The 20,754-nt window shown below is 36.4% G+C and overlaps 1 protein-coding gene across 1 annotated transcript; it reads left to right on the top strand.

The window, feature by feature from the left end:
• The first annotated feature begins 1,864 nt into the window (after positions 1 to 1,864).
• Positions 1,865 to 3,633, top strand: LOC106344853. The gene is made up of 5 exons (XM_013784152.1): positions 1,865 to 2,142; positions 2,334 to 2,469; positions 2,566 to 2,964; positions 3,160 to 3,353; positions 3,396 to 3,633. The coding sequence occupies exons 1-5, from the start codon at positions 1,865 to 1,867 to the stop codon at positions 3,631 to 3,633; spliced, it is 1,245 nt and encodes a 414-aa protein (XP_013639606.1).
• The last annotated feature ends 17,121 nt before the right edge of the window (positions 3,634 to 20,754 follow it).

Here is a 20,754-nt window from a genome sequence, read left to right as displayed (position 1 = left end):
CTGCGGAAGGAATGGAGAACTATCATGAGCTGGTGTCAAGCACAAGGGTGATGTTGGATGGATCCAACTACGGGCTTTGGAAGTCACGAATGAGGTCTATCATTTGAGGGATTGATGCCATGGCGTGGAAATCTGTGACAACTGGATGGTCAGAACCAACAGCTAAGGATGAAAATGGTATTGAATCCAACAAAGAAGAACAACTTTGGACCGAGACAGAACTCAAGATGGCGAAGTTCAACTCCAGAGCACTCTCAGCTATACACGCCAGTGTTACAAAGAAACACTTTGAGCTGATTCAAGGATGTGAGACCGCCAAGGAAGCATGGGAAATACTGCAAACTCACTTCGAAGGAACGTCAAAAGTGAAAAGCTCACGACTGGATTATCTAGCATCCAAGTTTGAGAATCTCAAAATGGGAAAAAGTGAACCGGTTGAGGAATTCAGCTCACAACTCAGTGGCATAGCTCAGGAATCCTTGGTATTGAGAAAGAAATACAAGGATAAGAAGCTTGTCAAGAAGTTTCTAAGATGTCTACCATCCAAGTATACCGCATACAAGGCAGCTATGTCAGTCTCACTGAACACAGATGAGATAAGCTTTGATGAAGTAGTAGGGATATGCTGAGAGCACATGAAAAGGAGATTGACGGAGGAAAGAAAGGAAAGGGAGTTGCACTGGTATCACAAGGTTCAGATAACAAAGAAGATGACGATGATCCAGTGAGTATGCTTGTTAGGCGATTTGACAGAGTTCTTCATAGAGCCGAATCAGGTCAGAGAAGAGGAAGTACATCACAACGTGCTACAGAAGGTGAGAAACGAACATATGAGTTTGAAAAGAAAGATCACAAAGCCGAGGTTCAGTGTCATGAGTGCAAGGGGTATGGACATTACAAAACGGACTATCCAACTGTTCGAAGGAGAGAAATCAAATGCTACAAGTGCAAAGGAATTGGACACACTCAACTGGAATGCGGCAACGATCAGAAGGGGAGACGTGAGAAATCTATGATCGGGATTGATGAGACAGACCCAGAAGAAGATAGTGATGAAGAAGAGCTGGCTAACTTCGTAGCATTTATTGGCATCACAAAGTTTGTGGAAGGAGAAACTGATACTGATGATGATCAGTCAAGTGCAGATGATGGTGATGGAATGAGCTACCAAGAACTGTGTCAGACGGTAGTTTAGATTGGTAAAGAGAATCTGTGTCTCAAAAAGGAAAAAAGGTTGCTAGAAGACACGGTGATAAATCTCAGGAAAGAACTTGATGATGAAAGAAAGAAGGAGGCAAATACCTCAGACCTGAAAAAGGAGAATGTGCGACTTGCTGCTCATATTGAATCACTAGAAAAACAAGTGAAAAATGAGAAGACTCAATCATCAGACTTAAATGCCAAGCTGGAACATCATTACAAGACTGCCAGAATGCTCACTGGGTCCAAGGAACTTGATAAAATCTTGAGTCTGGGAAGACAGGATCAGACTTCTCGAGGTCTAGGATACACTGAGTATGGAAAAAGTGATACAGAACCCATAAATTTTGTGCCAAGCTCAAATTCCAGAGAGAGAACAACAACTGAAGGTACTACCTCAAGGACTGGTGCTGAGAATGTTCAGAATCTCCCGAAGATGGAACAATCAGAGATTCAGCAGAAAAGAGGATGTTACTACTGTGGAAAACCGGGTCACATCAAGAAGAAATGCTATCACTTTCGGGAAAAAGTAAATCAGTTGCTGAGAAAAGGAAGGTACTGGTGGAATGGCTCTCGAAATCAAGTCTGGATCAGAAAATCTGACTTAGGACGAACAACAGTGAAATCAACTCAGCGATCTAATCACGGAGGTCCAAGATGAAGCATGTCACTTGTATCAGAAGCAGTGGCATTGATATCCAAGGATGAAAATCCATGGTACTTCGACAGTGGTTGCTCTCGTCATATGACAGGAACACGCAAGAATCTCAGAGAGATAAAGGCATTGAAAGGAGGCAGAGTCACATTTGGAGATGGAAGCCAAGGAGCGATCAAGGGCAAGGGAATGACTGTTGAAACCAAACCACCTCTGAAAGATGTGTTCTTAGTCAAGGGATTAAGATCAAACCTAATCAGTATCAGTCAACTGTGTGATGAAGGGTTGTTAGTTCACTTCACAAAGAGATAATGCAAAGCTGTGAATGAGGAAAATAGAGTCATGCTCCATGGAGTACGATCTGCTAACAATTGCTATGTGTGGCAGAGTGTACAACAGTGTCTAGTTGCACATGATGAAACAAGCCTGTGGCATCAAAGACTTGGTCACATGAACATGAGGCATATAACATCATCAGAAAAGGTGCAATCATAGGCGTTCCTCAGCTGGAGGATACAGAGAAGACTGTATGCGGACCGTGCAATCAAGGAAAGCAGGTCAAAGTTCAACACAAAATGATTCAAGATATTCAGTCAAACGATATGCTTGAAATGGTACACATGGATCTCATGGGTCCTATGCAGACAGAGAGCTTAGCAGGGAAGAGGTATGTTCTAGTTCTGGTTGATGACTACTCAAGGTTTACATAGGTCAAATTCATTGGTGAAAAGTCTGATACACTAGAAAACTTCAAGATCTGGGCTCTTCAAGTTACAAATGGGAAGAGACGACTGAAGCAGATTCGCAGTGATCATGGGGGAGAATTCCATAATGAAGCCATGAGCAATTTCTGTGGACAACACGGAATAGTTCAACAATTTGATGCACCTAGAACTCCTCAACAAAATGGAGTAGTAGAAAGAAAGAATCTCACGCTTCAGGAGATGGCGCGAGCTATGATGCATGGTAACAATGTGATGCAGAGGTTCTGGGCAGAGGCTATTAGCAACGCATGCTACATCATAAATCGTGTCTATGTCAAAAGAGGGACTATCAAAACTTCGTATGAGCTATGGAAAGGCAAAACACCGAACCTTAGTTACTTTCATGTTTTTGGGTGTAAGTGCTAAATCCTCAACGACAAAGAGCATCTTGGCAAGTTTGATGCAAGAAGCGACGAAAGCATGTTTCTAGGATACTCAGCAAACAGCACAGCCTTCAGAGTCTACAACTCGAGATCCCTTATGATCATGGAGTCAGTAAATGTTGTGTTTGAAGGCTGTGCTGTTTGCTGAGTATCCTAGAAACATGGCTTCGTCGCTTCTTGCATCAAACTTGCCAAGATGATCATGGAGTCAGTAAATGTTGTGTTTGATGACGTCACAGCAGTGGAATGGGAAAACGATGAGGAACAGAAGAAATCTACGTCAGCGGATGCATCAAAGGACCCATCAACTGAATCAACGAATGACGCAACAACTTCCTCAGAATTGACACAGTAGACAATTACTCCAAACATTCACAAAAATCACTCATCTAGTGCTGTCATTGGAAACGTGAATGAAGGGAGAAGAACAAGAGGTGTGAAGATCAACTTCAGAGAAATGGTGCAGTCAGCATGCTTTGTCTCAAATATTGAACCAAAAGATCACACCGAAGCACTCTCGGATGAGTTCTGGATTCAAGCCATGCATGAGGAAATAGAACAGTTCATCAGAAATGATGTATGGGAGCTGGTACAGAAGCCATCTGATGGTCACATAGTTGGGACTAAGTAGATCTTCAAGAACAAGATTGATGAGAATGGAGTTGTGGTCAGGAACAAAGCAAGATTAGTGGCTCAGGGGTATTCGTAAATCGAGGGAGTTGATTTTGAAGAAACCTTTGCTCTAGTGGCTAGATTGGAGTCTATCAGACTGTTCATTGGAATGGCATGCATTATGAACTTCACAGTATACCAAATGGATGTTAAGAGTGCATTTCTGAATGTGATACTATCTGAAGAAGTATATGTGCATCAGCCAAAGGGTTTTGAAGATGCAACTAATCCTGAGTACGTGTACAAACTCAACACGGCTCTATACGGGTTGAAGCAAGCACCTCGAGCATGGTATGAAAGGTTGACCAACTTTCTGGTTGACAAAGGTTACATCAGAGGAAGTGTTGATAAAACACTATTTGTGCTGAAGAACAAAACAGGAATGGTGGTGGTTCAGATCTATGTTGACGACATCATTTTTGGAGGAACATCTAAACAACATGTAGATGATTTCACTCGAGATATGACCAAAGAGTTTGAGATGAGCATGGTGGGAGAGTTGAAATATTTCCTCGGGTTACAAATACAACAGACAGAGGCATGTGTTTTCATCTCGCAAAGTACCTATGCAAAGGCACTACTGAATAGATTTCAACTAGATCATTGCAAGGAGGCAAAAACTCGGATGAGCTCGACAAACAAGAGTTTCAAAGATGAGGAGCGTGAACCAGTAGACACGAAGCTGTACAGAGGAATGATCGGGAGCTTACTATACCTCACGGCTAGTCGTCCAGATCTAAGTCTGAGCGTGGGGATATGTGCTAGGTATCAGGTAAAACCAAAGAAGTCTCATCTGGAGGCAACTAAGAGAATCATTCGATATGTCAAAGGCACGACTAACCTTGGGATCTACTACTCAAAGGGATTAAATGGAAATCTTGCTGGATATTGCGATGCAGATTGGGCAGGAAGTGTAGACGACAGGAAGAGTACCAGTGGAAGATGTTTCTTTCTCGGAAACAACATGATTGCCTGGTTAAGCAAGAAGCAGAACTCTGTATTATTGTCTACCGCAGAGGCAGAATACATTGCTATGGGGAGTTGCTGCACACAACTGATGTGGATGAAGCAAATGTCTGCTGACTATGGCATGGATACTGGATCATTTCTGGTCTACTGTGACAACAAGAGTGCAATCGGCATATCAAAGAATCCGGTGCAACACTCAAGGACCAAGCACATTGACATTCGACATCACTTCATCAGGGAACAAGTCGATGAACAACAGGTAGTGATTGAACACGTTGTCACAGAATTACAACTAGCTGATCTTTTCACTAAACCTTTAGATCTTAACCATTTTGTTACTCTTCGAAACTCCATTGGGGTTTGTGAGATGTAACAAGTTTGTGTAAGTGTACAGGAAATGACAGAAGAGCTGATGCAGAGGCACCAAAAGTTCAGATTTTGTCTTGCATCAGAAGCGAGTAGTGGAAAAGAGCTGCCAAATATGTCGTCATGATCTCAAAAAGTACAGGTTTCGCATCGAGAGAGCAATCAAGTAACAAGGAGAAGAAGATGTTTTGTGTCTCCCATCATCAAAAAGGGAGCACAAGAAAACTCTTACAAAAGAAAAGAGAAAAAGAAAGAGAAAAGACAAGGTAAAAAAAGAAAAGAAAGAAGTGACAACCCCCAGCTCTCTCATGACGAATAAAGGTTGAAAACTGAGTCAGGACATGATAAAGGCATATTTGTGCGAAAGCTAGACATAAAATAAGCCTGATGATCAGATGATGATCAAGTAGAGCAGAAGGGTGCATCTGTAGCAGAAGCTATGTCAGCCTCTGGATCACTCAACGAACAATTGTCAAACGGGAAAAGGTAAAACAAAAAGTTTGTGTACTAAAAATTAAAAATTAACCTGTGTGACACGTGTTCTATCATTGCTTGCTTGTTTAATGTACTAAATGTTCTTTTGTCTAAGTGGTTGTGTCAGTAAAAGTCATTGAGTAAATGTTACTAGTCTATGTCATCGAGTGTCACAGTGGAACAGTGAAGATTCGGTCCGATCAAGTCATAAGTGGGGAATACGTGTCAACATCAGAGAAAAGGGAAGAGAGATCGTGTGAGCCTAAATGGAAGATTTCAAATTTTTGAAATTTGAAAAACTTTCATTTTGGAGAGAGTGGGAGATATGGCGAATATCTAGGAGATCATGGGGTAATGCACCAAAAAGGAAATGATTACCCCTTGATAAACCCTAGAGGCCAACTTATGTCTCTCATAACTCTCTTTGCTCTCAAAACTCAAAGTTCCAAAAGAAAGAAAACTCTCTCTCTCTCTCTCAAGAAATCATGTTGATGAACAAGAACACCTCCGCCGCCGGAAAATCCTCAAATCCACCACCTTTGAATCTCGTAGACTACTCTGATGATGAGGAGAAAACGACGCCACAGCAGAGCCAAACGTCTCAACCACTGTCCGAAGATCTCCATACTGCAGCCAAACAACTGAGTCATGAGTCAGATGTGGAGTCAGAACCAGTGGGATCAACTAAGAAGAAGGAGAACGTGAAGGAGGGAAGAAGGAGAACGTGAAGGAGGGAAGAAGTGAACAATTCTTTGAAGTGATTCCAGAAGGAGTTGATACAACTAAGATCTCCAAAGAAAATCGAGGAAAAGCATTCGAAGTCTCTTCAGGTGAATCTGAGGAAGAAGATGATTCGGAGAACACTGACTTAGACGAAGCTGAGGAAGTTGATGCTGAGAACGTGGAACCATCAGTCAGTACTAAGGAGAAAGAGAAAAAGAGGAAAGCTCCATCATCAGCAACCCAGAGCAATCCTGTGAGAAAATCAACCAGGAAAACCGCTGCCTCAGGAATCAAGTCTCAAGGAAAGGCCAAAACAACCTCAAGAGCTGAACGTTTCGCAGAACAAAGGTATGAAAGTTTTGCCTCTAGAGAGATTACTCCAGAACGTTCGTTGGATTTAAGCTCAGAAGACACATGGGGCTATCTGAATATAAACAAGAAAGGGCAACTGGAGAAGACTGTCACAGGCCTGGGAGGTTACATTCCTGAGATCGTGAAGGATTTCTATGCGGCTTTGCCTGGAGAGATGACCAGAGCATCATAAGTCATAGTAATAGTACGAGGACAGAAATATGAATTCTCTCCGGCTATGATTGATCAATACTTCGATGTTTCACCACTTCAAGGAGAGGAGTTAGAAGTAGAGGAAACCATGGATGAAGTTGATGGTGACGAGCTCGCTGACTTCCTGATCGAGGGGACACGGGAGATGAAGAACCTCACGACAAGCTCTCTGTCTCCATGTAAAGTTGCGCTTCTAGTTCTTGCAGCATACAACTGGGTGCCTTCGTCTAACAAAAATGTTGTGTCCATTAATCATGCAAAACTCGTCTATAAGATGTTTCATGGAGTCCGTCTTAACCTTGGAGTCATTCAAAAAGAAGGAGAAAAGAAGGACACGAGGTGGTTGATATTTCCACGTACCATCTATGGTGTGCTTCAGATGCAGCACATGATGCAGAGAAAACCAAGAGAGAAACTTGTGCCTGTGATTCAAGAAGGATCCTCGTCTGGGAGAAGCGCTCGTCTGGGGGATATTTATCTCAAGAATCAAGAGGAAGAACGAGAAGCTGCAAAGAAGGCTCAGAGGCAAGCTAAGAAGAAAGGAAAAACTGCATCAACATCAACGACAACACCTCCTTCTCGATCACCACCAAGCACTCCTCGATCTGAAAGGACTGCTCCTTCTGGGTATGTGCCACCGAGACAGTCTCCGCGAGCTGCTGGAAAGTTTCAGATCATTCACCTCGGATCGATTGCAGCTCCAGGACAACCGATCGATGCTGAAGAGGCAAAGCTGGCTCTAGAAACGACCTCCGAAGCAATTCAACAGCTTGCAACCGCGATGCAGACTCTGACTAGTGTCGTGGGACAGATTGCAAGCATGCTGTTTCCAAGTAAGACTTCTATCTGATTATTTATTTACTCTGATCTTTATGAATTTTAACTATGTATGCTCTCAAGCAGGGGGAGAAGAAGAGACAGACGATCCGCAGCAGCAGGATGATCAGGGGAACTAGATTATGGGGGAGAAATTTTTTAAGTTTTCTCGTTTTTCATTATGGGGGGAGTGAGAGATAAAACAATGTTGCTGGTTTTTTGTGTTTTGGTTTTATGTTTATCTCTAACTCTTGAACTCGCATGTTTTGAACCTTAATTTTAAGTTTTTAATGCACGTATTATTTAGGATACATATGTTCGAATATGTGTGGTTGTTTGAGCGAATCTGTGCAGGTACTTGAGAGACATCCAAAGCTAAAAGGGGGGGGGGAGATTGTAGATGCAAAGATCAGATGGATGTTCTGATACAGACGCAAGTACAGTAGCGAATGGAGCAGAGTCTGCAACAGAGAAGTGGACGTGCGGATGAACAAGTCAAGATGAAGATTGCGACTTGAAGAATGGATTGCGGATAAAGGCTAAGTTGATACGAAGATATCTTGGGGAGCAAGCTTGAAGAGATTCACCTTGGAGAAGGGAGATCTCACGATGGAAGTTTTGGAGAGGTTTTAGGGAACTTGACATAATTGGGTAGATAGGGAATATTGGGTAGATAGGCGTGGATAGCCGACTTGGCTGTATTGTATATATAGTCACACTCGACCTGTGGATTAGGGTAGGTGAGAAAATTGTATTCTTAGCATAAGAGTGGAGTTCGCTAAGCTTGGAAGCGAGCGAATAACACTAAGGGCTAAGGGGTAGAGGTTCTAGAGATCTTGTATTCGATCTTAGGAAGTGTGAGGCTAGGGGAACAAGTCAAAAAGGGTCTTGATCTTGTTCGAGTTCTGTTTAAAGAGATACTTGTAAGGTCACTTTAAAAGAATACTAGTAATAATACATATTTTTGTAGAGATATTCTCTGGTGTACTCTGTGCTTTAGTATGTGAGTTAGTTATCGCATTTACAACATTTTCGCCAGCCAAAGTACTAAAATTAAGCCAAAACAATCATATCAGGGCTGTTATGTCACAGCGGTACTTACCACGGGTTTTCCAACAATAGGTAAACAAAGCGTGCTGGCTTTCAAGGCTTCGGTTGCACCAGACAAAGAACATTCATATCGTTCTTTCTTTCTATATCCATCATCATCAATGGGGGATGTAGTGCTAGTACTGCTGTCTTCTTCATTTCAAAATAAATAAAATCTCCTGCTTCCTTATCAATGTTTTGTGGGATGATTCTAAGCAAATAAGTATACATACCAACTTCTTGAACAATTTTACCTACCATACACATAAATAACTGACTAGAGTCCAGATTCATTTGCTCAATGTCACAGTAGAACTACCATTCTGCAATCATTAAGTTGCATCCAATACTTTATTTTGTTGCTACAGCAAGAAGGAATCACTAAGCCGAATTCCACAGAATATCTGTCTTCTTTCTCAAAATAGAAAGAAACAAACCCTAATTAAGACATAGTTAAAACTAAAAAAGAGTTCACTTTCTTACCTGTCCCTTCAGAATAGAAGCCAGTTTCAATTTCTGCCTTAGCAAAAGCAACTTGATTCGCTTTAATGTGATTGATACCCATGCATTCCACAGGTTTTTCTAGCAAAAAGAAACAAAAAAAAAGGGAGTGAATTCATATTCTATGTTAATGCCAGAGAAACCACAAGAAACAAAGGCTTTTGTTTATCCTTAAACCATGTTCTTGAAAGATTTCAATTAACTATAGTCTCACTCTTCTTCTATGCAGAAAACTACTGATTAGTCTTCCACTGTTGTAGCTCGGTAAGATTAACAAATTCATGACTTTAAACGATAAGTTTCCATAAATGCTGATAAATTCATGACCAAGATCCTAAGTACATAGATGAACAAATCAAACCCTTTCTAAATCTGCAGCAGTGGCTAAAGTAGACACACAAGGCCATACCTCTGCACTGAATCTTTGCACCATTTGAAGTAGACTCTGCCCCTCGCATTGACAAACCGCCACTGCAGGTAACGGTTAGAGAGAAGCCTCAACAAATATGAATCCATAACACAATCTTCCCTCTCCTAACATCAGCAGAAAAACTAAGTATCGAAGTCGGTGTTGTTGCGGTTATAAGAAGAGTTCATCTGATCTGAAACCCCATTCTTCACTCGAGAAGGGATGAGCAGCACATCTTACAGGAGAAGCCATGCCAAGAGGAGACGCTAAAGGAACAGCAGTTGTTTTCAAACCCGGGTTGGTGGATAAAGGAGAGGCCGGATCCTCTTGCAACCGGGTATTAGTCTCTTGCCAGAAGCTAATTTTTGGCTATTACCAGAGCTATCAGAAGAAACAGATGTTTGGTCTTCTCCAGTTTCCATATATAGACTCAACCTTCCATTAACAGAAACCCTAGGACTCTCATCAATCATCATCACATACGGCCAGATCCCAGCTTTCCTCTACAACTGCCACAGACTAAGCTTCTAGATGTTGTTGTGGAGGGAGATAAGTACCGAGAAGGAACGTACGTGTTTGCCTCTGGAGATTGCTGCAGCCACCATTCTTGTTCGTCTTCGTTGATCCTCCCTCACATTGCATTTACAGATATTGTTTGCAGTTTCTGTTGAGAGAGAGTGACGACGGGAGACTAGAGAGAAATTCTAACTGGGGGGTTTTTTTTTTGTGGCTTCCTCTAAAAGAAATGTTTATTATGCTATTCTTCCAGAGGTTTCTATCGACCTTAAATGTTTTACTCAAGCAACGCTTTTTTTTTTTTCAGGTTTGCTACATCCATTATCACCAGTGTAGGCAGGAGATAATCATTGGATCACTGTCACGTCAATTAATCCAAGGGACCGAGTATAAAGAGCTTCAAATTCGTTGAAACCAAACTCTAGTAGCCACATAAGTCCAAAATTAATCGCTCAACTAACGAAATTTTTATTTAAAATAACAAAAATGAAATCATGATTATTATTAAAAAAAATGTGAAACCAAATATTTTGGGGGAAAATTTCAAGTTTACCTCTTGTGTTTGTACCATCATGTTTGTCTTCATTAAAAGAATATTTTTACAAATATTTTCTTAATTAAAGAAGCAAAAGAACATATATTAAGTATTTTATAAATTATTACTAAACATTTATAAGTATTTTCTCTTAACTGTTTACCCAATCACTGCCACTTAATTCAGGAGGTGAACTGTCAAACACCTTCTTGTTATTCCTAAACAATGTCATATTTCTTACGATATGGATGATCGTGGGATAAAAATCTCTTGTGACAGTAAAACCACCAGTTGTCCGTCTGTGTTTTAGACAGAAAGCATATTTACTATATCTTGGGAATAAGGACACGATAGCTTATCATGAGTTGTCTATCCAAATAACATACCATATGATGGGAAATCACTTATCATACCACTTATTTTCCAAGCAGAGAGTGACGGAGAATTTTGAGAGCTTTTTTTCTCTGGAATCCTGAAAAACTACACTCCTCACAGGAGAAATAGGCTTGGCAGCCTTTGGAGAAATGGCATTATCATCCACCATTTCAAGAACAACCTTCTGATTCACCGCACAAGAGCGGCCTTATCTCTTTCTTCTCTTTTCCTAGCCACCTCAAACGACTTCTGGAGGGGATAATGACATTTGGCCACCATGATGAAATAAGAAGATCAATAGAACAAACAAACCAAAAATGTATAAGGAGATCAGAGACGCAAAGGGAAACCCAAGAAATAAGAGAAAGCTCATCAAAAGACGATGCGGAAGGCAAAACATCACTAGATAAAAAAAAAGATAAGTAACAAAATCAAATTAACAACTGAACACAATCTCAAGATTATGAACCTTGACAAAAACAGAAACTTCGATATACAAACTCAATATTAAAGAGAAGAACTAAAAATAGTTGCTAAAACATTTGAAAAATAGAAGACGAAGGACAATCAGACTATAATCATGACAATAAAATGAAGATTATTCAAAAAAAAATCAAAATATATAGAAAGAAAAAAAGGACCATTCACTTTCTTTTGATTAAAAGAATGAAAAACCGAGGAAGAAGACGAGAAAGTTATATTCCGAGACTCAGAAACCACAAATGAAAATGATTGCCAAGCTAAAGGCGATTCACTTTCCAAGAAGGGAAAATCAAATCCTTTGATTTACATCAATCAAATCTCACAACTAAATTAATAAACCGGAGTCTTTTACCGGGGTTTTCATGAATCTTTGGCCTCAAAAACACCATCCAAATCAGAATCAACACCCAACCTGCTGATGACCGGGGACACGCTGGACTGGAGGATTATTGTTGGAAGTGGATTTCACCTTAATCCGTACCGTCCAAGAATCCCATTATCACAAAGGCCCGATAAAAAGAAAATATGTCTATCGCGAGATGAGAGGATAGTATGTGCCGAGCTGTCATGGTCAAACCAAAACATAAAGAAGATCAGACAGTAAATGCGATCTTAAGGATACTTGATACTCGCCGGAGACCATATCGCCGTTATTATCTACCGTCAATACCCATAAAAGACAACCAAAGAGAAGTAGAAGGCGGTCCCAAGCTTTACATTTCATAAACTGTACTCTCAATATTGCTGTGCTCATTTATTCTCTTAAATCACTTGGGTCACCACAATTGTATCAGTCCATAAAGTAATAATATGTATATATTTTATACCAAGATCATTAGTAATCATTATTTTTCATATGTTACTTATTCGATACATTATCATAAATCTTAACTCTAAGTCAAATGTCTCAACATAAATTTATATGGTATGAAAGTTTGTATTGCTTCGTCACGTACCAACAAATCGATTCTAACTTCTATGAATATTTGTTCATTTTGGTTTCACACATTTTTGTTCCAAAACTTTTAGCTCATCATAAATAATATTTAACATGGAAAACATAGATAGAGAAGTAAAATATGTCATACATGACCGGCTGATCAAGATCTAAGGAGACAGACAATGAACCAATAAAATATTTAAAAATACAAGCTCATAATTAATAAAATTGAGATGTTGAGGGAAAGGTGGAATGGTGTATTGATATTTTGCTCTATGGAGATTTCGGTATTTTTTTGGGTCAAAATAGATTTGTGCATCTAAAATTATTTTTGGTTCATTTTTTAATATTTGGTTTTGGTCTTCTTATTTATCTATCTATCTATATATATAAACAATAGTTTCTTTGATTCCTATGCTATCCACATGGGATTCCATGTCACTAAGTCGGAGTCTGTGGTGGCGACACGTGTCATGGTTAATCAAAACTTAATATTTGATTTATTCTTGAGTTTAATGTGTTTTATGTGTTTACTATATTTCAAATACATCTTCTCTAAAAAACTGTATACAAAACCTAGGGAAAGTGATCGCCGTACAATAATTCTCGTTCAGTTAACTGTCAATAGAAATCCAACAGTTTCACCGATGATGAACGATTGCGATCAATGTCAGTTGGAAGTCGCTTTTGGCGAATTAACTTCTTTAATCTGACGCCGTTACGGAAATTAATTTGGTTCATGCATTTTCATTAACATTCGCATTAATACCTATTCTCCACTTCTCACATGATTTCACATTCAATGAATCTCTTCATTCATTCCTTTGTGTTAATCGTCTATTATAAAATATGAAAATTTTCTTCCAACAAAATCATCAGTTCATTTCTCTTAATAAACAACACAAAAAAATGATGAAAAGAGATCTATTAAGCCGATGGTTGTGCTTAACAGATTGTGACAGAAAAGTGATAACAAACAGAAGAAATGAGATGAGAAACATAATAAATAGAGAAGAAGAGAAAGGAAGAAGATGATTGGAGAGGGGAGAGAACTTTTTTTTTGTCAACATTTTCTATTTATGGAAAAGCCCAAAGGCTATTACATGGTTAAGCAATATTAAAGTCCATCCAACCCGAATACAATTTAAAATTTAGCCCAATAACCAACTCAGTTTACCGGTCGATTAGTTATTCCACGTATCCCCACCACTATCAGACATGATGACACGTGTCCACTTCATTGCACACGAGTTTGGAAGTTGCGATACGACACGCCGGTTCTGCTTCGGTTGAAACGGTCGCCGTCATCAGTATTTTTCCTGCTTCACCAGAATCCCCTTTCGCTTCCACTGATGATAGAAGAGGGGAGAGATAATTTGTTTTTTTTTCTTTTTCTTTTTCTTTTTATAATTCAGTTACAACTATGATTCCAATACTTATAATAAATTTTTAGCCTTGAAATGTAAATTATACTGGTCATGAGGTCCATAATCTTCAAATGTATCAAGCTCCAACTCGAACTCGGCGGAGCTGAGGGCATTATCAAAGAGTAATATGGGAGCTTAATTTGTTAATCGCTGGTGGATCAGATTTTTTCGCAGCTTAATTACATGGTAGAGCCTCCGGTACAGACAGTTATCGGTAGGCATCCACGGTGAGATCTGGAAGTTTCAGCAAATCTACAGGGGAATAACTCGCCGTAATTTCAGTGAGATCGGGTGGAGCACTTTCGCAACCCAGAAGAAGCTATTCTTCTTTCTCCGCTCTTATTCCGGCGACCTCTTCATCGGAACCCATCGCGCTAAACGCGGTGGTCTCTGATCCGCTAACAATAATAACTCTTATTCCGGTTCTATCTGAAACTGTAAGACAAAACCATCAAAGCAAATGAAGATGAACACAACGCAACAGATATTAGCGCACCAGGGGGAATGTGAGATGAGCAATGAAGATGAGATGGTTCAGTGGTATGCATTTAAAAATGGCGTTTGAAACAGATGATGTTTTTAAGAATAGGTTTGTTCATTGGTATTGTTTCCGCCATTCAAGTCGCTGATCCAATTAGTTAGCTTAATTCTCTATGGCGTCTCCTTCAATTTAGCCACCCAAAACAAAAGCCAGTTCCTCTATCAAAGCCCATGTTTGCAAAGGCTTAAAAATTGTGGTTTATATTGGTAGCTTGGAACGAACAGATTTGCTTCAATAAGTGAAACGGGTTAGCCAGTGGTTAGTTGAATTGGTAAGGATATGCCAAAGATCCATCTCTCTTCTTTCACTCCAAGAAAAAAAAGCTGAGGATTCCACGACCTTATGATTTCACTTTCGACGGTGCCAAGTATCAAATATATAGGCATGATATGTTCTGATTCTTTTCCACACCTATATCGGCAAAAGTTACTATGATACACATGTTTCTTACTCACGAAATTGCAGGACATATGACATAACGACCTTGGAAGATCTGTGTATCTTTTTTGTCGCTTTGTTAATCTTTTTAAAATATGATTGGCCAAATTCATTTCTTAGATCATACGCAGCGACTGAAATCCTATGTTCAAGAGTTAAGACCAAGCATGAAATGGTCCAGAGATGCTCATATTTGTTCCTAACAAACAATAGAGCTTATTTTACCAAGACCGAGTATCACCTAACAATAAACTTAACAAATGAGACCGATGAACACCATGAACAACATTCCTAGCCCATGAACACAATTTTCAACCCAATTAGATGGCTAATGTTTTGATTGTCAATTTCTCACCAAAGTTAAGATTTTCTTTTTGGAAAATTATGCATAGGCTTTACGGCTGGTGAGAACCTCAAAAAGAGTCATATACATTAGTTATTAGATACAAATTATTCAATTAAAAATGACATAACAACTCAATCATGATGATGCCATAGAAGCATAAATTCAAAATAAAATTTACTTACAAACAAACTAACCAACAACTTAAATTAACAAAATAATAAAATGTAAATCTAAAATACAAACGTCAAAATCATATAAAAAAATAATAATCTAAATCACAAGTATATATCCCGTCCTTAGCGCGGATCGACCTTTGTATTTTTATATGTTAGTCTGTAAATAAAAATTAATAGTCGTAGCGCTTGATCGGCATTAGATAACAAATACATCCTATTTAAAATAATGAGGATACTAGTTTTTTTGGATAAAGTGGAGAATACATAATAAATTACGAATTAATTGGTCCACAAGAGGACTGGACATATAATTAGGCCTCAGATTTTTATCCGAAATCCGGATTCGATCCGAGATTCGATCCAGATCCGATCCGAAAATCCGGACATCCGGAAGGGTCGAATCCGGATCCGAATAGTAAAATGTTGGATCCGTCAAAGCCGGATTCGGATCCGGATATCTTAATTTTTAAGTCCGGATATCCGGATCCGAATGTTTTATTAATAAATATTTAAAAAATAGTAATATCTATATATATAAATTAATTTTATTTAATATATTTTCATTTTTATAATAGTATATATAAATTTTATGTAAATTTTGTAATATTATACATAGAAATAATTAAAGGAATTATATACATTTTTATTTTTAAATTATTGTTAATATTTTATATATATTAATATTATTTTTTATTTATTTAAGGATACAAATCCGAATCCGGATATCCGCCGGATATTACAATTTTTAGAAGGATATCCGACACCCGGATATCCGAGAACCCCGGATCCGGACAAGGGTAGTAAAATTATGGATCCGCCGGATAAGGATCCGAATCCGGATACCTTAAAATTGCCCGGATACCCGATCTGTCCCAGGCCTACATATAATGACCAAGAATGTTATACTATCTTGCAGCAACAAAAATAAGTAATTGGTTGGTCTGGGCCATTTGCATGTTTTGAGCAAATTCTTTGTAAATATATAGTTCCACTAAAACCACATTAATTTTTTTTTAAACATATTTCATAATTTCATAGACACCAAACGATATAAAAAATAATATGAAATTCAAATTTCTAAGACTTAATTACTGTATATACAGTGCAATTAGTTATTTTTTATTTTATATAAAAGATATACTTTAAAATAGAAAATCCAAAAAGGAAACTTTTGTAAATTAATAATTTTATAAATTAATAAAATGTCATAGTCCCAACATCATTAATTTATAGAGTTTTTGTGATATCTTGCAGCAACAAAAATAAGAAATTGCTTGGTGTGCACCATTTGCATTTCTTAAGAAAATTCCTCCAAGTTTGTAATTCAGAGAAATACATCTTCCTTTGCAGATCTATTCCGTGTTTTATTCCCAGACATTGCCCCTGTTGTTGACATTCTCCTTCATTACCTATTTAAGTCAATAAAGTTAGCATTAGTTTTACTTTTAAATGAAAATTTCAGCATATATATTAACATATTTTAACTCAACTCCCTATGTCTTTTTGAATATACCAATCAGTTAAAACCTTCTTGATTTCTTTTCAGAGAATTTCGAATTGTTTACAATTGCTTTCGAAGAAATATATGTGTTACAAAAATATCTTGCATACGATTATATTTCTTTAATGATAATACATGTATTTTGCATTAGTAGTGTTGAGCTTATGTGAAGATATATTTTGACAATTTCCTCAAACTAAAGAATTTTCCGTGTTTATATGTTTTTCCAAGATCTTTAATGAACTTTTAAAAATGAATCTCTAATTTTTATAATCTATTTAGTGACTGATGTGAATTATTTTTGTGTTGTTATATTAGTTGTGATTTATCATTGTCCACAATTTTTTTTTATACAGAAGGCTAAAAGTTGCAATGGTTGACAACCAAACATTGCAATGGTTAGTTACTGGTTGCAATTGGTAACACCAAAATTTGCAATGACTGATCACTGAATACCATAATTACTAAATGTTATAATCACTAGAGGCTACAATTACCAACAATTACAATGGTTCATTATCAAAGATTGCAATGGTCCATCACCAAAAATTGCAATCACTAATAGTTGTAATGTTTCATTTAGTCAGTTATGGTTGTTCATATAGACAATTATAATAGTTTATTTAAATGGTTTCAAAGAATCATTTAAATCTCCAACAATCATTCCCATTTATGTGTAGTTAGAGATTCATTTAATAAATATCACATATGTCAATCTCATTTATAAATTAAAATGTGCATACATAAAAATATTTGTTCATGGTTTACATTTTTTTTAATATTGATCTATTAATAAATAAAATTGTCTAGATAGATCACAACATTTTATCCGAAACCCGAATAAATGAAACAGAATCAGACAAAATATGCACACCAAAAAAGGATATTATAAACCATAAAATATAATTGAAGACCATATAATTAATTTTGTTATTATATAATATTATAGGAATAATTAAATTATAAAACAAACCGAATTATCATAATATTTTTAAGATATTTATAATAACATAGGCAGAAATAACATAGTCATTATAAAACTTTGCAAAAAAAAAACATATTTTCATCTAGTAGAAGTAAATCAAGACTAATAACATCATTGTTTCATTTAGGATTTTGGCTATCCAAATTCTAATAACCCTTCCTAATATCTTTTGTTGACATTATTTCATTTAAATATCATATAAGAATTTATAAGCAGGTGTGTTACCAAAAAATATATATATATATAAGCAGGTGCATACAACTTTTTCAGAACTTATTGATATAAACTATTCACACACATATATATATACGAAAAGTCATAACTTTTAGATTGGAGATGGTTATTTTAAGATAATATATTTAAAATATATTATGAATAAACACATCATTATAAAAAAAGACACTCTATTGTATATGAAAAGACACATAATTCTAGAAGGAACATGTATTGAGATATTTTAGCAAGTTTAAAAAATATTTTGTCTTTTATAATGAGAAGACACAACTTTTAAAACTAATAACCGTAGAAAGTCATTTATTGATCGGGGTATTTTTAACTACTTAAAAAGAATTCAATAGTTGCATGTTGGAAAAATAAAACTAATCTTGTTTTGTAATGAAAATACACAATTCTTATAATGAGAAACACAAGTCATAAAACTAATAATCGTAAAAAAACACTTATTAAGATATTATAAATATTTTTTTAAAAAAAATTCACTTATTAAGATATTATTACTTTTTTTTGTTGTTTAAATTAAGATATTATTACTATACTTTAAAAAATTCAATACTTTCATGATGAAAAATGCAGAAAGATCTTTATTGAACTATTTTAACTACTTCTTAAAACTTTTTCAATAGTTGCATGCTGAAAAAAAAAATCTCAGCTTTTTTATTAAGAGGCACAATTCCTACGATAAGAAGACACAACTTTTAAAACTAATAAACTATAATAAAAGCAGTTATTGTTATGAATCATGAAGTGGATGGTCCATAACCTACACCATACAAGTTCAAAACTAGAGTCCATTGGGGGTTTACATCCAACCACATGGAAGACCCATTCAACTTTAGTCTTTATGAGTTTGACCATGTCATTATGTAGAATATCTTTGTAATCAATTCTCCCTTTGACTCCACGTTGTATGAACCACTATATATAGTGGTGTAAGCAATAAGAAATATACAACACATTCTCACAAAGCTTCTCTTAAATCTTAACAATTATTAAGATATTAATTACTTAAAAAATCCAATAATTGCATGTTGGAAAAACAAAATCAATTTAACGGAAAGACACAACTCTTAACATTAAATTACAAACATAAAAGGAATTCTTTTATTACTTCCCACTTCGAAAGAGCAAGAACAAAAACCAAGCCGAGTAGTATTCTTTAGTTGTTTGTTTTTACCATTCTTTCTGTCCAAATCTAGAGCCATGTGGAGAATGGAGATTCATGTGGCTTCTAAGAGATTTAGACAGTAGAAACGTATGGCACTTTCATTTGAATACCTAAACTAGCGTTTTTATAAATTGTTATAGATTTACACTAAAAACTCGTGGCCATAAATTATTTATTGTTTTTCAAAGTTATATATGAATAATCATGACTTTTGAAAATTATAGGTAGTTGTTTTAAAATGGTATACTCACAATATATTTTGAAAAAAACACATCATTACAAAAGACACTCTAATCATAGAAAAGTACTTATAGCATATATTAACAGATTTTTAAATAAGAACTAATATATTTTTACAATGAAAATACATGACTCTTTACATTAATTAAAATTTCAAATATATTTTTTAAGATGAGAAAACATATCTAAACATTTTTAAATGGTAAGAAATATCTAAACATTATTCCTCAATCATTTCCAATAGTTACATGCTTGAAAAAATACAACATTTCATCATTAATTATTTTAACAGTTATATAATTGAAAAAACACAATTTTTCATTTTCTAATAGTTATATGATTGAAAAGAGACACAATCTTTCAACATTAATTGAAATTGATATTATTAATAAATATAATATTATAAACATATTTTAATATTCTGAAAAAGAAGGGAGTGGGTTACTGATTGTTGATGGCCACAAAAAAAGAGGCAATGCTCTCCATCCCCTCCAACACATTCTTAACCATTTGAAAAGAGTTGTATCCCTTGAAATAAAACAACCACTGTATTGATTTATTTTCCTATAAAAATGGAGCAAGCATGGAAATCGGAAAAACATAAAAATTGCAGATAATTCTAAATAAAAGATGATGATAGTGTATGAGCAGAAAATCTAGATATCTAACGTATTTTATGATGATGGTTGAATTATGAAGGGATAAAGAATTTGAAATTCTCATATTTATATTTAATAGATGAAATTGAGACGTTGACTCCAAAGGGTGCGACTCCTAGAGGATGTGAATTTAAAATCAACTGCAACATCGTTAGGTAATTAGAGATGACATCATATAATTTTCTCACATGTGTTCACGGTTGGATGTTGATGGCTAATGGGTAGTCTGCAAGCGAAAATCAAAGTTGAACATAAAACACAACTTACATGTAACTCGGAGATTTTCCCCATTAGCGTCGTTGTGTTATAGTCGCTTTATCATTCGAATGGTAACAATATAAAGGAAAATGTTGTAAGATGAGAGTAGAACTCGCTCACGGCGCCCCAAATTTATTATTATCATTCGTTTCCCCTCATGGATTGTATAAACTTCCAATCTACACATCAAAAAGATAAATGTAACGTTTGGTTTACCCCGGTTAACTTATTAATTTGAAATTGACTTGCTCCTTTTTTTTTGTCACAATGCGTGTGCACATCAATAGCAAACTCCTTGCAACAAAGACCTGTGGGAAAACCTATTTGGTATATTTATACTCACA

The sequence above is a fragment of the Brassica oleracea genome, chromosome C5, assembly GCF_000695525.1.
Source record: "Brassica oleracea var. oleracea cultivar TO1000 chromosome C5, BOL, whole genome shotgun sequence".
NCBI lineage: Eukaryota > Viridiplantae > Streptophyta > Magnoliopsida > Brassicales > Brassicaceae > Brassica > Brassica oleracea.
Note: the sequence above shows the minus strand (reverse complement) of the source record. Positions and strands in the feature narration are given on the sequence as shown.